The sequence below is a fragment of the Brassica oleracea genome, chromosome C3, assembly GCF_000695525.1.
Source record: "Brassica oleracea var. oleracea cultivar TO1000 chromosome C3, BOL, whole genome shotgun sequence".
Lineage (NCBI taxonomy): Eukaryota > Viridiplantae > Streptophyta > Magnoliopsida > Brassicales > Brassicaceae > Brassica > Brassica oleracea.
The window spans coordinates 35,850,114-35,865,990 of record NC_027750.1 but is presented as its reverse complement, the minus strand read 5'-3'; the positions used below and the strand labels follow the sequence as shown (position 1 = coordinate 35,865,990).

Genomic DNA, 15,877 nt, shown 5'->3' with positions numbered 1-15,877 from the left:
AAATAAATTTCCCAATTGCTCTATGATATCTATCTTGAAGTGATAGGATACATTAAGGCATCATAGAGCGTCAATGAACTTGATATTCTCTATATCGGATTCACTTTTGAAACCATATCGCTTTTTTTCTCTTGACCTTCCTTTCTCTCGAAGTTTTTCCATCACTTTCTTTCTATTGGAGAGGCAACATGGGGAAACAACGCTCCAAATTTGTTCGTCTGCGAAGCTTGGCGCGAGCCAAATCGAGGTCTGGGTCCAACACGGAAAGACAATCCACAGACAAGAGAGTCAAACCGAGTCTGGAAAATCTCTCATTTGCGAGTTTAGATATGCAAAACCTATATGTGCTAAATCCCTTGGTTCTTTTTCTTCAGGAAGCAGTAACTTACAAAGAACTAAGATTTGATGTTCATAAGATTGAAGCAAACGGAAACTGTCTCTTCCGCGCCCTATCTCATCAAGTCTAGCTTTTTGAAGCAATCAACACTATGATATCCCCAAATCGGAGGAGATTTCTCCATATTCAACTGCCCAAATGCCGCACCTTGTTTGTCTATTTGTTTCGTAGGCTTAGGCTTCCTAAGTTCCCATTTTCATCTCATGATGTTGTCAATAGAGTAAATGTTCATGTGAACTTTGATGTAATCATATATATATATATATTTAGGCTCCAATTGGTATGAATCAAATGAATTGAAAAATAAATAAACATATTTTCGTTGGAGGAAATGAATAAATAAAAAAGAAGAATAGCGATGAATAATTTTTTTTGAAAAAAAATTCATTTGTTCCTCATCAAAATTTAGAAGGAATAATTTTCTTCAATAATTCATCTAAACATGAGGAAAAAGAGGAATTCAGTGGGACATATCTATATTACAATAAAGTTGACAAATCTCACTTTTCATGAAACAACTTTATCATAGGCTATCTTAAAATTGGACACGTGTCACCTGGAAAATATTCAACAAAAGCGAGTTTTTGGTTCAGAAAACCTTTCTCAAAACTATTATGTTTTGAACTTCTGTAAATCAGAGTTGTGGTTTATTTAGGCTATTTTAAGAAACACTAACACGACTGTTTAGCATTGTCCGGTGAAACGTTTTATCCCACGACTATAAATTATCAAACCTTTCATTACTTTCTTCATTACTAATTAGTTACGATCAAAAATATGTTCTTTTCACCTCCCCAAGTTTTTCCACTATAAAACTGCAGCTAACCGATCCATGGCTAACAAAACATCAAAATCAACGGTGACGGAACCCTCCATCGTGTTCTTCCACAATTTTCCTTCTGTGTTGGGAGAGGCCAAGCTCATCTTCAAGCTAATCCTTTTATGGGAAGCTCTCCGGATTGATGTCGAGATGTTACATCAACGAACATGTAATGATACTATTTACTATTCCTATTTCCATATTAAAGAATAAAAAACCCAGACTAATTGCATTTACATAGGGAACTGTGATTACATAGCTTCATATCCCCTTATCGTGTAGCACAATACGGAAGTCGTGCTGCTTTTGAAGCCAAATATGAAAAGTTGTATCAGCTTATTATACGAAGGTATTTAGAAGTGAGAAGTGAGTTTAGGCGGGAGGAGGAGGAGAGAGCTCGGAGACGGTGGCGGCGAGTGATGAAACGTTGTTGTATAGAGGTTTTAAGAAGGCGAAGAAGGGGTTCCATTTACCGTGGAGTCACAAGGTACTGTGGTTGTGTCTTCTAATCTGAATAGCTGTTTATGATCCGGATGAGGATGGTGTGATTCATTTTGAATTTCATCTTGTGTAATCTGACATCAGAGTATTGGACTTAGGACTGTGGTGATGTCATTGTTAGATTGAGAGAGATGTTGTGTCATCTGGATCATCGTTGATTATTCTGATAATTATCATGTCTCATTGAGACAAGAATTGAATGTACTGTCTTACATAGCAGTAGGAGATGCTGAGGTGTATTGTTTCTTGAATTTTTGTAAGTACATGCATAGATGGATAGGTCGCTATGAAGCTCACCTTTGAGACAAGAGTACATGGAACCTAAACCAGAACAAGAAGGGAAAACAAGGTTTCTCTTTTCTTTTTTCTCCACACCCGACAAAGCTGATCTGTTTTCTTTGTTGTCCTTATAAACGTTTTCATCGTTGAAATTTCGCCGCATCAGTTTATCTAGGTAAGCTATAAGCTTTGAAGGTTTCATTGTGTTATTTGTGGTATATCCGTACATACTTGGTATTAGATTGGATTAACCCTTACTTATATACTTGGCAGGAGCATATGATGATGAAGAGGCTGCTTCTAGAGGTTACGACCTTTGCTACCTTTAAATACTGGGGACCTGGGACACTTATCAACTTTCCACTGAGTATGCTATGGGTCTCTGAAATCATGGGTAATCACAAAGATTGACTGTGTCATGTTTGTTTTGTTTATAGTATTTATAGAAAGAAATGATGACAGAGGTTACTGATGAAACAGTTGACGATCAGAAGATGAAAATAAAACTGAAGATATCACTAAACCATGTAGTTATTTGCTTTTTCAATCACAAGATTCATACTCGCACACTTTCCATTGGTTTTCTTCAAGCTTCTTCTAAGTAGCTCATTCCTTTGTATCGGTCTCATAGGTGCTTGATGAGATGATTAGTGTTTTGTGTTGCATTTCAGGTTTGTTTTTATTAAATAGTTTTGTTAAATATGTCTTGGAAAATAACCCTAAGTGATTTAAACTAAAAACTTTTTTTCTTGCAATCTACTGAAGTGGATGATCTAGAAAGGAGATCGGCTCGCTACGACTAATCTGAGAAACATGAAACTTCTTATTTGTAGTGCATAATATATAGTGACTTAATAAACAAGTTAAAGCTGGATACACTTTGTTTTTCTTAACATTTTCAACTTTGCGAATAAATCTCATCCTGGTCTAAATCAAAAGCCCCAAAGCTCCAACCAAGAGAGATCAAATTAAGAATGGATTACTTTATAAACAATTATCAGCTAAAGGATGGGGACACATTACAAGTATACAACGATAATATTAGTTTACCTTTAAATCTCTTTCTTTATATATATATATATATACGTACAAAACATAAATTAAGAAAACTAATAAACATTTGAGTTCAATGAAAGAACGTCTTATGCTTCCTCTTTCCAACAATCTTGCTTATAAACAAGAATCAAGCACAATAACTGATTAGTGTTGCATACATACATACTCATAATATACATATTATACATATTTATGATAAATTACATCAAATATATGTTCGTATGAGCAGAAATAGCAAACATATAAAGGTAATCTATATGATTTTTCTATGAAAATGTCCAAATTTTGAAATCAATTTGTCTCTCATTTCAATGCATCTAATTGTTTTTGTATGTTCAAATAATAAACAATTCAGATGTTACACTTTAAATCAATCGTTATTTCATTGAACAATTTCTGAAATAGAAAATTAAAAAATCCACATAGCGTAAATAATTAAATATAATAAAATTATTTTTAAATCAAACAAAAACAATTAAAATCATATAAAATATCAATACTCATGCATAAATCGTATTTCACCCTCTCAAAATTTGAAATATAACAGAAATAAAATAATCCATTAATTTGAGTAGCAGATTTACTCTTGGTGCATATATGAATACTGTTAATGTATGCATATGAAGCTTAAATAATAGTATTTGTAAAATATGTTCTGTCAAATGGTATAAGTATAATATGATTCATATATTTTAGTCTGATCAATCCTAAATTATCATCTCGCTGAAATTGGAGTACATTAAATCATGTATGTTGTTGGAAAACAATCAAACATGTTCTGTCAAATGAAAGAAATAAAATATTTTTCGTATTTTAGTCTCGATGCTAATGCATTTTTATTGATATTATAGTATTTTAGATCAATGTACCTGTGATTAATAATATTCACTTTGTTTATATTGCATTCGAAATTCATTGTATATCTTTCTAAATTTTAGGAACATAATATCCAAGTATTAAAAATTCGATCAAAAGAAACAAAGATTACTAAAAAGGTCAAAAGATCCATTTACGTAAAAGGCTAAAATATATTACATATGTATTCAAAATTTTCTTATTTTTAGAAAACTTTAAAGACAGTGAATTCAAGAATTGAAATAAATTGAAATATCTTTATATGTTTGATAAATATTTTTTACTAAAACACCAAAAATATTTTTAAACTAGTAAAACATATATTTTTGTATAAAATTGACAAAAAAATCAACATGATTAATATAAAACCAGAGGAACAAAGAATTCATCATCATTTTTTCCCAAAATATGATCACCAATTGGAGCCTTAGTATTCTTATGTGCTGTTCAAAATATTGTCTTAATACTGTTAAGTTTTTGTGTGTTGTTACGTCTGGTCGATCATTAATTATCTAATTTTTCTGTTTTAGGACCACCGAAATAGGTTATTAACACAATAGGTGATCAATCGGCAGATGTTCAAATAAAAAGTTTGATAAGCAATTGGCTTAAAAAAGCTCCATAGCCTCAAAAGACAGTCCTAATTAATAACAAGAGATGGGATTTCGAAGAAGATCTCAGTCTACTGAAATAAAGCTGGACACAGTACTATGGTAATCTATCGCAAAGGTTCAAGTTAAGGAAAACTCTTCGGGGCTAAAGGAAAGTGGAGATGGAGAAGGTTTCTATCTCATATGGACATGGGCCAAGCACAAAGGGAAGCTAAGGAGAAGCTAAAAAGAGAGTTGCGGGAAAGGAAAATAAGAAAGAAAAGTAGAGGAGGAAAAAGCAATTGGAGAAATATGCAAGGAAAAAAGCGAATAGAATGGCAGAAAAGAAGCTTGCTGGTGGATTTCTTCCGAGCTATGCATGGTCCTTTGGTGATTCAGAGGCTACGAGTAACTGGCCCGAGAGATATCAAGTTATCTAGGCATACTCAGATCTATACTGCTCCTCTTTGTTTAAACGATTAAACTTTTGAAATTTTTATATTTTATGAAGAAAAGGAAGTTGTAGAGAAACATAAATAAGTTCTTGAATCCTTTTGCGTCTAGTGGCTGCTTAGATAGAGATCTATGCCAAACCATAACTCCATTCCATTCAATTTTTTTGGTATGTTGAGGAAGAGGAGATTATCCGTGCACGACACCATTTTCCGCGAGCAATCCTTGATGAATCCATCACATACAATCTCAACAATGATGCTCATGTGGAGGTGATTTTATCTAAACAATTACATTTACATCCATCATTATCTTCTTTAGTCTCTGAATTAATTTTGATTGTTTCATTCATGATACTTGGTATAAATTAAACTCTGCCCTGACTAATTTCATCTGTCCTCTGCAGATGTTAACTCTCTGAAACAACTTATCGCAATTTTCTATAGAATTTCAGTCTCAAGATCACAAACAAGAATTCGAACTCAAACTCGTCTATTGCTTTAGAAAACTCACTCAAAAACTAAATCTCTCAAATCTCACAACTCATAAGTTATGCTACACATTAGCATCTCCTTACATATAATTCATAATTTCCTAAACTCATTAGGTATAACACAAAAGATAATTTCCTAATCCTATTAGATTTCCCGAACTACATAGGATTAGATAGCTTGCTTTTCAAGCTTCCTTCAACATTTTCTATCTCGAATGTTTATTTTCATCATTCTTAGAGCACTTCTCCATTAACCTTAGTTTCTCTCTGACTGAAAGCTGCGATTACTTTTGCACATGAACTATCACCTGCCTTTTTCAACCATTGAAGTTTTGCAACCAAGTCAGTGTATTACGCCTAATCAAAGAACGGATGCTACAATGTTAGACTTGTATTGTGGATGTGTAGCCATGTCAACTGGCCGGGGCCGGCTCAAACGTTTTACAGGCCCGGGGAAAAACTAAAAAAGTGACCATTAACTTCGACCAAAAAAAAGTGATCATTAACATGTGAAACTGTAATGTTGATATTGTAGCTACTAAGTAATATAAGGAAATAGTTTTCGTTTGAAAAGGTAAACATACCCATAAAATTAAAACAGTCTTGATTCTTTATAGCTCAATACCAAAACAAAAACAGTCTTGGGAATTAGAAAAATAAAATTGCTCAATACCAAAACAAAATAAGTGATACGTCCGTAATTCTTTATGCACATGTGTTTATCTTATACTAATTGATAGTCTATACATGTATAAGTCATCTTACTTTATGCAAGAATCAAAGAACCAAAAAGAAAAAAAGAATCAATGATTTTTCTAGAAGATCAAGTGTAGAGAAAGAAAAAAATAGGATAGTAAACAAAATAATAAGGACCACTTACAAAAAATAACCAACGATGCAAGAGTCATCGAAGAATCATCGATTTTGAGATCTTTTGAAATTGTATCGTCACTGGATATATGAACAGTTTTTAGAAGAGAATTTTTTTTTTTGATAAATATAATTATACCTAAAAATCACATTACAGCTAATTACTATTTAATGCTAATTATATTATTTTATTAGTTAATTATAATTTGTTTCCATAAATTTAGATTTGTAAATTTTTTTCATTAGTTTCGTTTTACAAAAAAGTAATAGTTTACAAAAAAAGCTATACTACAATTAAAAAAATTATGGGCCCACTGGGGGGATCGCACTACTGACACTTGGTCTTCAGCCGCCCCTGCAACTGGCTTATGCATGTGAGCACAGCTATCAGGGCTGAAACTTGTCACGGTGAGGCCTTTTCATTGCTAATGAGTTAATAAATTATCATTGTTGTAGTTAGGTCGTCTCCATTCCTACTCCGTTTTTTTCTCTAAAATAGAGTAAAAGTAATTATATAGTAAAGAATGCTCCAACTCAACCTCATATCTCATTCCATAATGAAGTTTACTCCATAAATAGAGTAATCTATTTTTTTTTGTTCATCACTCCATTATAGAGTGAGAAATGAAGTAGGATTAGAGCAACTTTACTCCATTTTCATTTTTACTCCATTTTGGAAGAAAAAATGGTGTTTTACATTGGAGATCTCTTAGCATCTCTTAAATGTCTAACCCTTGTTTTCTATGATCTCTCAAGAAATGGGCTGTGGACACGAACACTTATGCTTCGATTTGCGTTGAGATGAAAAATTTACGGTGCTTGGATTCCCAGAAAAAAAAATGAAAATACTTTCTTTTTTTTTACTTAAAAAAAAACATGCAGTTCAAAGCATAAAATATAACCACCCGGAAACAGAAGTAAGTTTTTCTTAGTATTTCTCTGTTATCCTCCTTTTTTTGGCCAATTTGCTTTTGTTTATGTCCAGTTATCAATTGTTTTTTAGGTGAGAAACTAATCCGCAAAAGATTTCTGTTTTTGCCTTTATGGTGTTGGACCACCACCTAACTACTCACAAGGTGGTGGTCAGTACGGTAGCTCTGGAAGAGGTCAGAACCCAACTGCTGGTGCTAGAAACCAACAATATGGATGGCAACCGTAAAGACAGCTCAAAGACTCATATGGTGTGGTCTTGGTTTGATGTCTCCAAGGCAATTGTGATTCTTGTATTAATTCTTGTATTGAATTAAATTTCGGTTCGGTTCGGTTATTGGTTAATTTTGGTTTTCAAAACTTTTTTTGAAAATAACCAATTTTTTTTTTTGTTTTCGGTTAATTCCGGTCCAATTTTCCAAAAAAAAAAACAGATTTTTTTTGGTTTTCGGTTTTTCGATGTTTGTATCCTGTGTTTGTATCCTTTCACACGACCAAGCTTTGTATTTCTCCCAACAACACAGAAAACCAAATTGGAATTTCAAAATCTTATTATTATTTTTTTATTGCAATCAGTTAACTGAAACAACTTGTTTCACAACTATATGGTTGTGGAATAACAAATGAGAGGAAGTAACTTGAGAGCAACAAGCCAGCTATTGTGCTGATTCCACCTTCATGACAACTTTCATGAACTCATACACAAAGTAACTAATCGCTGCCGAAGGTAAAACCTGCAATTACCAAGAGGATTAAGACTTAATCTAAGAGATTATTAGTTAATGACTAGAATAAAAGGAAACATGCCTGCAATAAGCTGGGAATCAAGCCAGCATATAACGCAGGAACACCTCCTTGCTCAATGATCTTCACACAAGTAGCCACAGTGCTCAACTTTCTCGCATGCGACTGCATTTGCAAATGCCTTCTCACAACTTCAAACGGATAAGTAGCTGCTTCCGAGCAAGCCCCAGCGATTGCTCCATACAACAAAGTTCTCATTGGACCAAGCTCCAGCTGATCGAAAGCGTTTAGCTCTTCACCTTCTTGTTTCATGTGTTCAAGCCGTTTCTTACCTTCCGGTGTGTGAAGGTAAGCTGACTTCAAAATATCATAGACACCGTAGAACACAGCTCCCGCCGGAGCCATACTAACGAGAGAAGGCACAAGACCTTTGTATAACGAGAAGAAACCTTCCGTTTGAATCATGTGACGGAACGCACCAACCACACCGCCTAATGCCTCTCCGCCAGGAGCCACCATAACCGTTCTTATCTGCAAATTCAAATGCTCAAAAGATGGTCACTCACTCATGGAAGGAATGTTTTTGTTGTGATTCTAACTTACGGTATCGAGTGGTAGACAGAGCAAACTAGCAGTAACTCCAGCAGCTGCACCGGCCACAAACCTCTCGAAGTTAGTGGTTTCTTCGTTTCCAGACAATCTCAGAAGCTGGCCTCTGTATGTGTCATAAGCATAGAAGTTGATGGACTTGAAAGGAGCGGTCCGGAGAATATTAACCAAGTTCCCTTTCCAGAATCCTCTAATCCCTTCAGTGGTAGCAATCCTCTGAATGAGTCCAAGAAGATTCCGTTGCTCTCCACGGACAATGTACTCTAGCTTCATCCGCTCAAGAGGTGCAATGCAAGTTCTGCTCAAACCAAAACCCTAAAACCCAATGAGCCACCAAACTTCAACAACCAAATCAATACAAAGATCTCATATAAGCATTTCAGTAAGTAGCACTTGAAAGTCTACAACTTTAGACTAACTAATGAATCCCTATGATAACAAAACCATTACCTTGAAACCATGGCTGCAAAAGCTCCAGCCCATAAATGCTTGGTGGTGTTGAGAGCTCCTGATCCATTCTCCTTCAGCGGAGGAGACTTGTACACGTGTTGACCATTACACCCTTCACCACCTTCTTCGTCTTCCTCGCCATTACTCTCATTTATAGATAAACTGACTGACGAAAACAGAGGTCCTCCTCTGTTCCCGTTTCGTCTCCTAAGCTTCAAAGCACTCGACTTTCGGACAAAGAGACACGAACTGACTGAACAGCTCTTAGAGGAGACAAAGGAGACGGACGAGGAAGGAAGAGATTCGTCGAGAAACAATCCCCCTAGGATTTTATTTTGACGATCGAGATCCGACGATTCTGATCTGATTGCCTCAGCAATCCATCGATCAAGGCCACGCATTTCAAAGGGTCTTCGATTGGAGACAAAAAAAGTTAAGAAAGAAAGTCGGAAACTTTCAGAAGAACAGAATCGATCGAAAGGAAGGAAGAGAGACGAATCCCTAATATAGATTGCTCTACTTTAATCCTCCTTCTCAGCTACTCACTAACATCGTTCTCGCCCGCAAAAGAGAATATATTAAGACAGGTATGTTTTGGTGAACATGTGCACTTTATGGAAATCAATGGTGTCATGTCACACTAATACAAAGTGGTGGTATCTATTACTAAAAACAATTGTCAAGCTGGTTTATGTTTTGTCTAGTGTGTTACTCATTAATCTTTCATCCATAGATGTTTTTTTTTTTTTTTTGAGAAATTCATCCATAGATGCTATCAATATCTAACACTACTAAAAGTCCGATATGGAGAGATTCTAACCTATCCACGTTGGATTGTTAATTCGGCCAATATGATTACTTTATTTTGCCACATCACACTTGCTCCAATCGATACAAGAAAAATACTGGGCTATTTGTATGGGCTCAAAATAATTTGACATATTGCCCATTCCAAGCATACCTCTCCCATTCAACTGAAGCAAAGATCGACTCCGGCACTTCCACTTCGTCGGAACCGTTACGCATATCTGAATTTATCACCCATCTCGATCATTCAATTATGTTCTTTACTCCTTATATCGGAACAGACGTTATCGTTCTGACTCCTTTTGTTTGTTACCTTATATAAACCCCTTCACCACAAATCTCTGCTCCTCATCAAAATTCACCAGAAAAACATATACAACAAAGAAGCTTGAATCGGAAGTTGCAGAGAAGCAATCAAATATCGGTTGATTGAAGACCAATCTCAATGATATTTCGGCGTACAATAAATTTCTGAAGAAACTCATCGCGAGTGGATCAGACTCTCCGTTCGATATCATCATGTTTCTGAATTTGAATTTAAGCCACTTTGTTCAGATTCTAGGTTTGATGTTAAGATCCGTACGAAACTTCATGAAATACGGTGAAGGAATATAATTGGCGAGCTGGAATCCCAACGCTGCTGCTTCAGCGCCGTCTCAATACGTCTGAAACGCATCCACCGAACCGTCTTTCGCTGCAGTGGTAATATGTCTGAAAATGTGAAACTTAACTAATGGGTCTTGCTGATTATCAGGTAGGCTCCCTTTCGTCCTGGAAACAACACCTATAAGAAATGCTTCTGAAACTATTGCCATCTCTCTAGATTGTTTTTGTTAGATAGATTGGAATATATACTTTGATATGCTATTCCTAATTCAATTCCGTTAGCGTCAGTTGTCTTCGATATATTAGTAATTTTTCCCAACTATTTCTTATAATGCAGTGACTACTGACTGGTGTGTGTATGTGGGACTATTTCACTATGAAAGATGATGTTGTTAAACCAGATCCTAATGAGGAGGAAGATGAGATCTTTTATTGCTCAATTTGTGATTTAGAGGTTTGCCTTTTTCAGAAAATTGGGACTTCTCTAGACTGTTTTGTTTGTTTTTTTGTTTATCCATAAGCTTTCTCTTTGGATGTTTGGTGTAATCAGTGGCTCAATAACTGCCTTGGGAAAAGGAACTACAATACTTTCATACTTCTAATGGTTTTCGTCTTGCTCGTGGTTTGTATTGTCTTTCTCACCTACCTATATAGCTCATTCACGTGACAGAACTGATTGGCCTTTGTTGCAAAAGCTAATTTTAGAAGGTGTAACAGCCATTGCCATATTTTTCAGGAGTTTTGTGGCCAAGAAAGGGATGGAAACTGAACTCAAGAGAAGGCTTCATGTAGTGTTCCCTAGATGGTCTCTAGCTCCAATATCTGTATGCTCTTCACACTTACTTATTTCTCATGAAATATAATGCAATTTCTCTTGCCTTATGAAGTTTGTAATATTTTGTGTTTTACAGGTTATGTTGGTTTGGTTAGCAGCCTATGTTTCAGCAGCCATGGGGAAATTTTTCCTCTTCTATCTGGTTCTTATCAAAAAGGTAATTCTTATACAGTCTCCAAGCCATAATTAAAGCTAGCAGAATTACTCTGCTTAAATTTATTGTTTAACAGGTAGTGCTTAAATACTTGCAGAGGATGAAAACATATGACTATATATTAGCAACGGGGGGAGGAAATCAGTTTACAGAAGTGGACCCTTCTGATGAGTTAGATTCTTCTTCAGATGAAATATAAAATCTCCAATTTTGATTCGCCTGAAAGACCAAGACAAATGTTGATCTCAAAGTTTATGTTCAAAAAAGCAAATAAGGTGAATACATAACTCTCTTTCAGTTAACTTTTCCCTTTTCAAATAGTCTTCAGGTGTTGATAGAACTAGCAGAGACCATCCAAAAAGAAGTAATCAGATGGGTGCTCAACTTCTTCCCTGATCAACAAGCAACCAGGTTTTCCATGTTAGCATAATCCCATTGAAGCTGATCACTTTAAGCTGGTATCGAGAATGCTGACCTCTGTGAAAGAAGACAGGTTGTTCTTTTGAGTTCATGAATCAATGAAACAAACTCATACAAGGCTCTCAAGTCCCTGACTTACTGGTATACTGCCCGAAAAAAGTAGTGCTTCTGAAATATGTGGAAGCATCTGAGTTATTAGCTTCTGATGATCATTTGTGTCAGTTTTTTTTTTGTGACAGCCCAAATGACTTTTACTATAATGAATTTCCACAATTCGGATTGGTTTTCAGTTATCTTTTTTTTTTTGCACAAGTAAGAGAGGATTAATAGGTTGGCAAAGTAAATAATAACTGTATGAAGCTAGAAAGTAGCAACTATAAACTCTCAATAAAAAAATTCTATTAATCAACATATTCTTGAAAATTAATTAGTTAAAACAAATAAGAGAAACAATTATTTCAAACAACAGAACTGTTGGCCCAATGTTTTATTTATTGATAAACATTTGGTGCTTTTTCAAAAGCTCGCATATTTTAGATCAATCAAATTTAAATTTTCAATCTAGCAAATCATTTAAATAAGCATATACTCTAAAAACAGAATCACTTTTACTAGAAAAAAAATACTTAAATTTTCATAACAAAACAAAAGAAGAAAATGTGCATATAACATTAGTCTGTGGGTTGCATAGTGTCAGTAACTTATGATACAGAGAACTCCTTCATCTGATTGTTAGTAAAAAAAAACATAGATATTAGTTGATTTTTAAATTAAAAACTAATTTAACTATTTGTAGATTTAAAAAATTCAAAAAAAAAAATCCAAACAAACAAAATGAATGAATAACAATTAATTTTTAATTAATTATATATTCAACCTTTTCACCATTATTAATATATATATATATATATATATATTAATATTACAGATAATAAGGTGAGTCTCGAACCCAGGACCTCACTATGTAACAACACTGCTCCAGGATGAATTGTCACCAATTAATAATTGGGAAAATTGTTTTTTTAGAGAAAAATAATGATAACTATGTTCTTTTAGACTAATATATATTTTGTGACAGTTTTACTTATAATACCATTTAATATTTTTGAAAATAAATTTAATAAATAGTTTTACAAACAATTTTTTTTTTGGAAAAATGGTAAATATTGATAAAATACCTATATAAATTTAGGGGTATTTTTTTCAGTTCTAAAAATGTTTAAATCATAAATTTCAATTATTGTTATAAATAAAGTAGAAATGACATTTTACGAAGTAGAAAATAAAATCCACTTTTTTCATTGGATCTACAATTTTTAGAATATGTGATCTACGTAAATAAGAGTATTCTAAAAATATTTAGAATACACATTCCGTGATTAATTTACCGATCTAAAATCTTTAGAAATCAAAATCTACACATTAATATAAATCTAAAACACGTAGAAACTGACTTCTACGGATTTACAGTATATCTAAAACATGTAGAAATCAAAATCTACACATTAATATAATTCTAAAAACATGTAGAAACCGATTTCTACATATTAGTTGTATTCTACGGATAAGAAATCAGTTTCTAAAAATATGGAAACAAAATATTTGGGAATATTCACTTTCATATTTTGAAAAAGTCATTTTTTAAAAAAACAAAAAAAACGAACCCATTATTTATTATATTTAAAAATTACAATTTTAAGGGCATTATTGTCATTTTGAAAATAATTAGTTTAATGGGACATAAAGTATATGATATTAGTATAAAGGGACATATTTATCATTTTTTTGCTCTAAAATTTTTTTTCCCTTAATAATTTCATATCAGTGTTCTTAAAACAATACAAAAGAAAATAGTTTTAAGTTTTTATCTTTTGAAAAAGGCTTAAAATAGTTTTAAGTTCGTCTGATAATTTTATATTTATGATTGATCTAAAAATATATATATATATATATATATAAATACCCCGGCACAGCCTCTAGTTCTAGTACAATACTAAAAGGGGAATATAAGACATGGGATAAAAAAATCAGCCAATCAAAAGACATGTGAGCAAGGCTCTGGTAATGTTGGGCTTGCGTTTTCTTTAGCCAAAATGTTGAATCTAAGATCAAACGAAAGGGCATGTGTTATCACTTCCAGATATGCTCTCATGATCCTCTTCACGGCTTCTTTTGTTCGTCGCTTCCCTTCGAAATTGTTATCGTTATTGTTGTTCCTCAAGCTGATTTTCTTTTCCTAATTTTTCTATCTTCTTTGGCTCTTCGTTCTCAGTCTCTCTTCCATTTCCGTTTGTTTCCGATATGAGTTATTCAATGACCTCAACTGAGTTTTCCTTTTCTGTGTCCTAGACGACCACCGTCTCTTGAAAGTCCAGCCGGTAACACCTCTGAGCGACTTCAATTGATACAGTTACCGCTGTAAATCAGTCGGAGCTCTCGCTACTTAGTCTTCAAAACGGCTGAAGCTTTGGAAGCGAGCACAGATCTGGTTTCTTCCTCTTCACGATTTTGCTAGAGGACGAAGTGGTGGTTTTTAGATCTGTTTCGAGCGGAAGCGGTGGAGGTCGTGATGAGCAGCTTCGGGTATAGATCGGCATGGAGGGAAACACGGCGAGTCAAGATTGGCCCGGCGAGATCCACAGAGAAATCAGAAACAGAACTAAAGCTGATACAAAAAAACATTCGTTATAACAACAATGATGATAATGAAGTTATGGGATCCACATTCGTCTTTTACTCGAGCATCCTCTTTGAGAAACGCCAAATGAAAGACTGTGAAAGGTATGTCTAGGCATTTAGTGTTAGTTTATTTTGTGATAACGAGATTTTTTTGTTAGGATCATCTATACAATGTACACACATGTTGGTGACTAAGTTTGCAACATCTTAGAAACAATGAAATAGCCGGTGAGGAGATTCGTTTATGAAAATTTGATTCTCACTTGATGTATGTTCCCTATGATTATAGATAAATAAGCGACATTAATGAGCTCTGATTTCCAGTGGAAAAAGGTTGAAGAACCAAAAGAGTTCACCGGCTTGAGCTGTTCTTTGAGGCTTAAATTAAGAACAATGGGATTGCCGGTTTGGAGGTTCGTTATTAGGATATGTTTTTAAAGAAAATGTTACTCTCTTTCTAGATGGATTTCCAATGATTATTCTAAATATAAGCAAGATGAATGAGCTCGCAAGTATCTCAAAGATATCAAATTGAATGGGTTTAAAGAACCAAAAAGATTCACGTTTGATCTTTTCTTTGATTAGAACCCTTACTACCATAACACTGTCTTCACCAAGACATCTCACATGATTGATAAAGATAAGCTTATCCTCGAGATGGCCATTGGGTATGATCTTTTCCTCTTACGATGTATTTATTGTTTTTATTTCTTGAGGCCAAGTGTTACTTATAAAACAGGTCCAGGAGTAACAAGAGAAGCTGGAGTATGATGAAAGGAAGCCAAAAGTGAGAAGAAAAGGAGAGGAGAGATTCATCACGAGTGTGTTGTATATATACCCTATGTGTCTCAGTTTTTCCACCAGACCAATAGTGTAAGAATTTATTGTCACTCGTGATGATGGCCAATAGATAAAAGAAAATAATGACCTCTCCAACAAGAGGTCGTATTTTTTTTTTTTTCACTCGTGATATAAATATAATGTTTTGGCCTTTTGGTGTGGTAGTTTGCTTAAGAGTAGTTTGGTTTTCGTCTAATTTTTCATTTATAACAGGTTCTCATAAATCTGTTTGGAGGACAATAGCATTTCGTTGGTTTGGCCAATTTCAACTAAACTTTTTCTCTATAATAAAATGATTCAGTTTGGAATGAAAACCTTTTAGTTATCTGCTTATCTAAATCACGTTACCCATTTTTCTACGTAATAATCTAGCAACAGAATTTTTTTTGGTCAAACTAATGAAAAAGATATTTATATCAAACCAAGATTGCATACTATATAAATTAAGTTAGACTGGTAAATTTAATTATGAAAAAAAATTAGTTACAA

At 34.0% G+C, this 15,877-nt stretch overlaps 1 protein-coding gene and 1 long non-coding RNA gene across 5 annotated transcripts; one reads left to right on the top strand and one right to left on the bottom strand.

Moving 5' to 3' along the window:
• Nucleotides 1-7,761: 7,761 nt before the first annotated feature.
• Nucleotides 7,762-9,659, bottom strand: LOC106331505 (probable mitochondrial adenine nucleotide transporter BTL3). The gene is made up of 4 exons (XM_013769881.1): nucleotides 9,048-9,659; nucleotides 8,592-8,895; nucleotides 8,052-8,519; nucleotides 7,762-7,978 (listed from the first exon to the last, which is right to left on the bottom strand). The coding sequence occupies exons 1-4, from the start codon at nucleotides 9,446-9,448 to the stop codon at nucleotides 7,901-7,903; spliced, it is 1,251 nt and encodes a 416-aa protein (XP_013625335.1). The 5' UTR covers nucleotides 9,449-9,659; the 3' UTR covers nucleotides 7,762-7,900.
• A 4,216-nt stretch (nucleotides 9,660-13,875) lies between these two features.
• On the top strand, nucleotides 13,876-15,643 carry LOC106329265. 4 transcript variants are annotated; one of them, XR_001267768.1, is made up of 4 exons: nucleotides 13,876-14,650; nucleotides 14,838-14,961; nucleotides 15,134-15,216; nucleotides 15,288-15,643. It is a non-coding gene; the product is annotated as an uncharacterized LOC106329265 (long non-coding RNA). The 4 variants fall into 4 exon arrangements; XR_001267769.1 differs by having other exon boundaries at nucleotides 14,707-14,961; XR_001267770.1 differs by having other exon boundaries at nucleotides 13,876-14,776; nucleotides 14,873-14,961.
• Nucleotides 15,644-15,877: the final 234 nt, after the last annotated feature.

Coding starts and splice junctions, on each gene's coding strand:
- LOC106331505 (XM_013769881.1), bottom strand. CDS start 9,448: ATGCGTGGCCTTGATCGATGGATTGCTGAGGCAATCAGATCAGAATCG. Junction 8,896..9,047: donor TTTGCAGCCATGGTTTCAAG/GTAATGGTTTTG, acceptor TGGTTTGAGCAG/AACTTGCATTGCACCTCTTG. Junction 8,520..8,591: donor TCTGTCTACCACTCGATACC/GTAAGTTAGAAT, acceptor TTGAATTTGCAG/ATAAGAACGGTTATGGTGGC.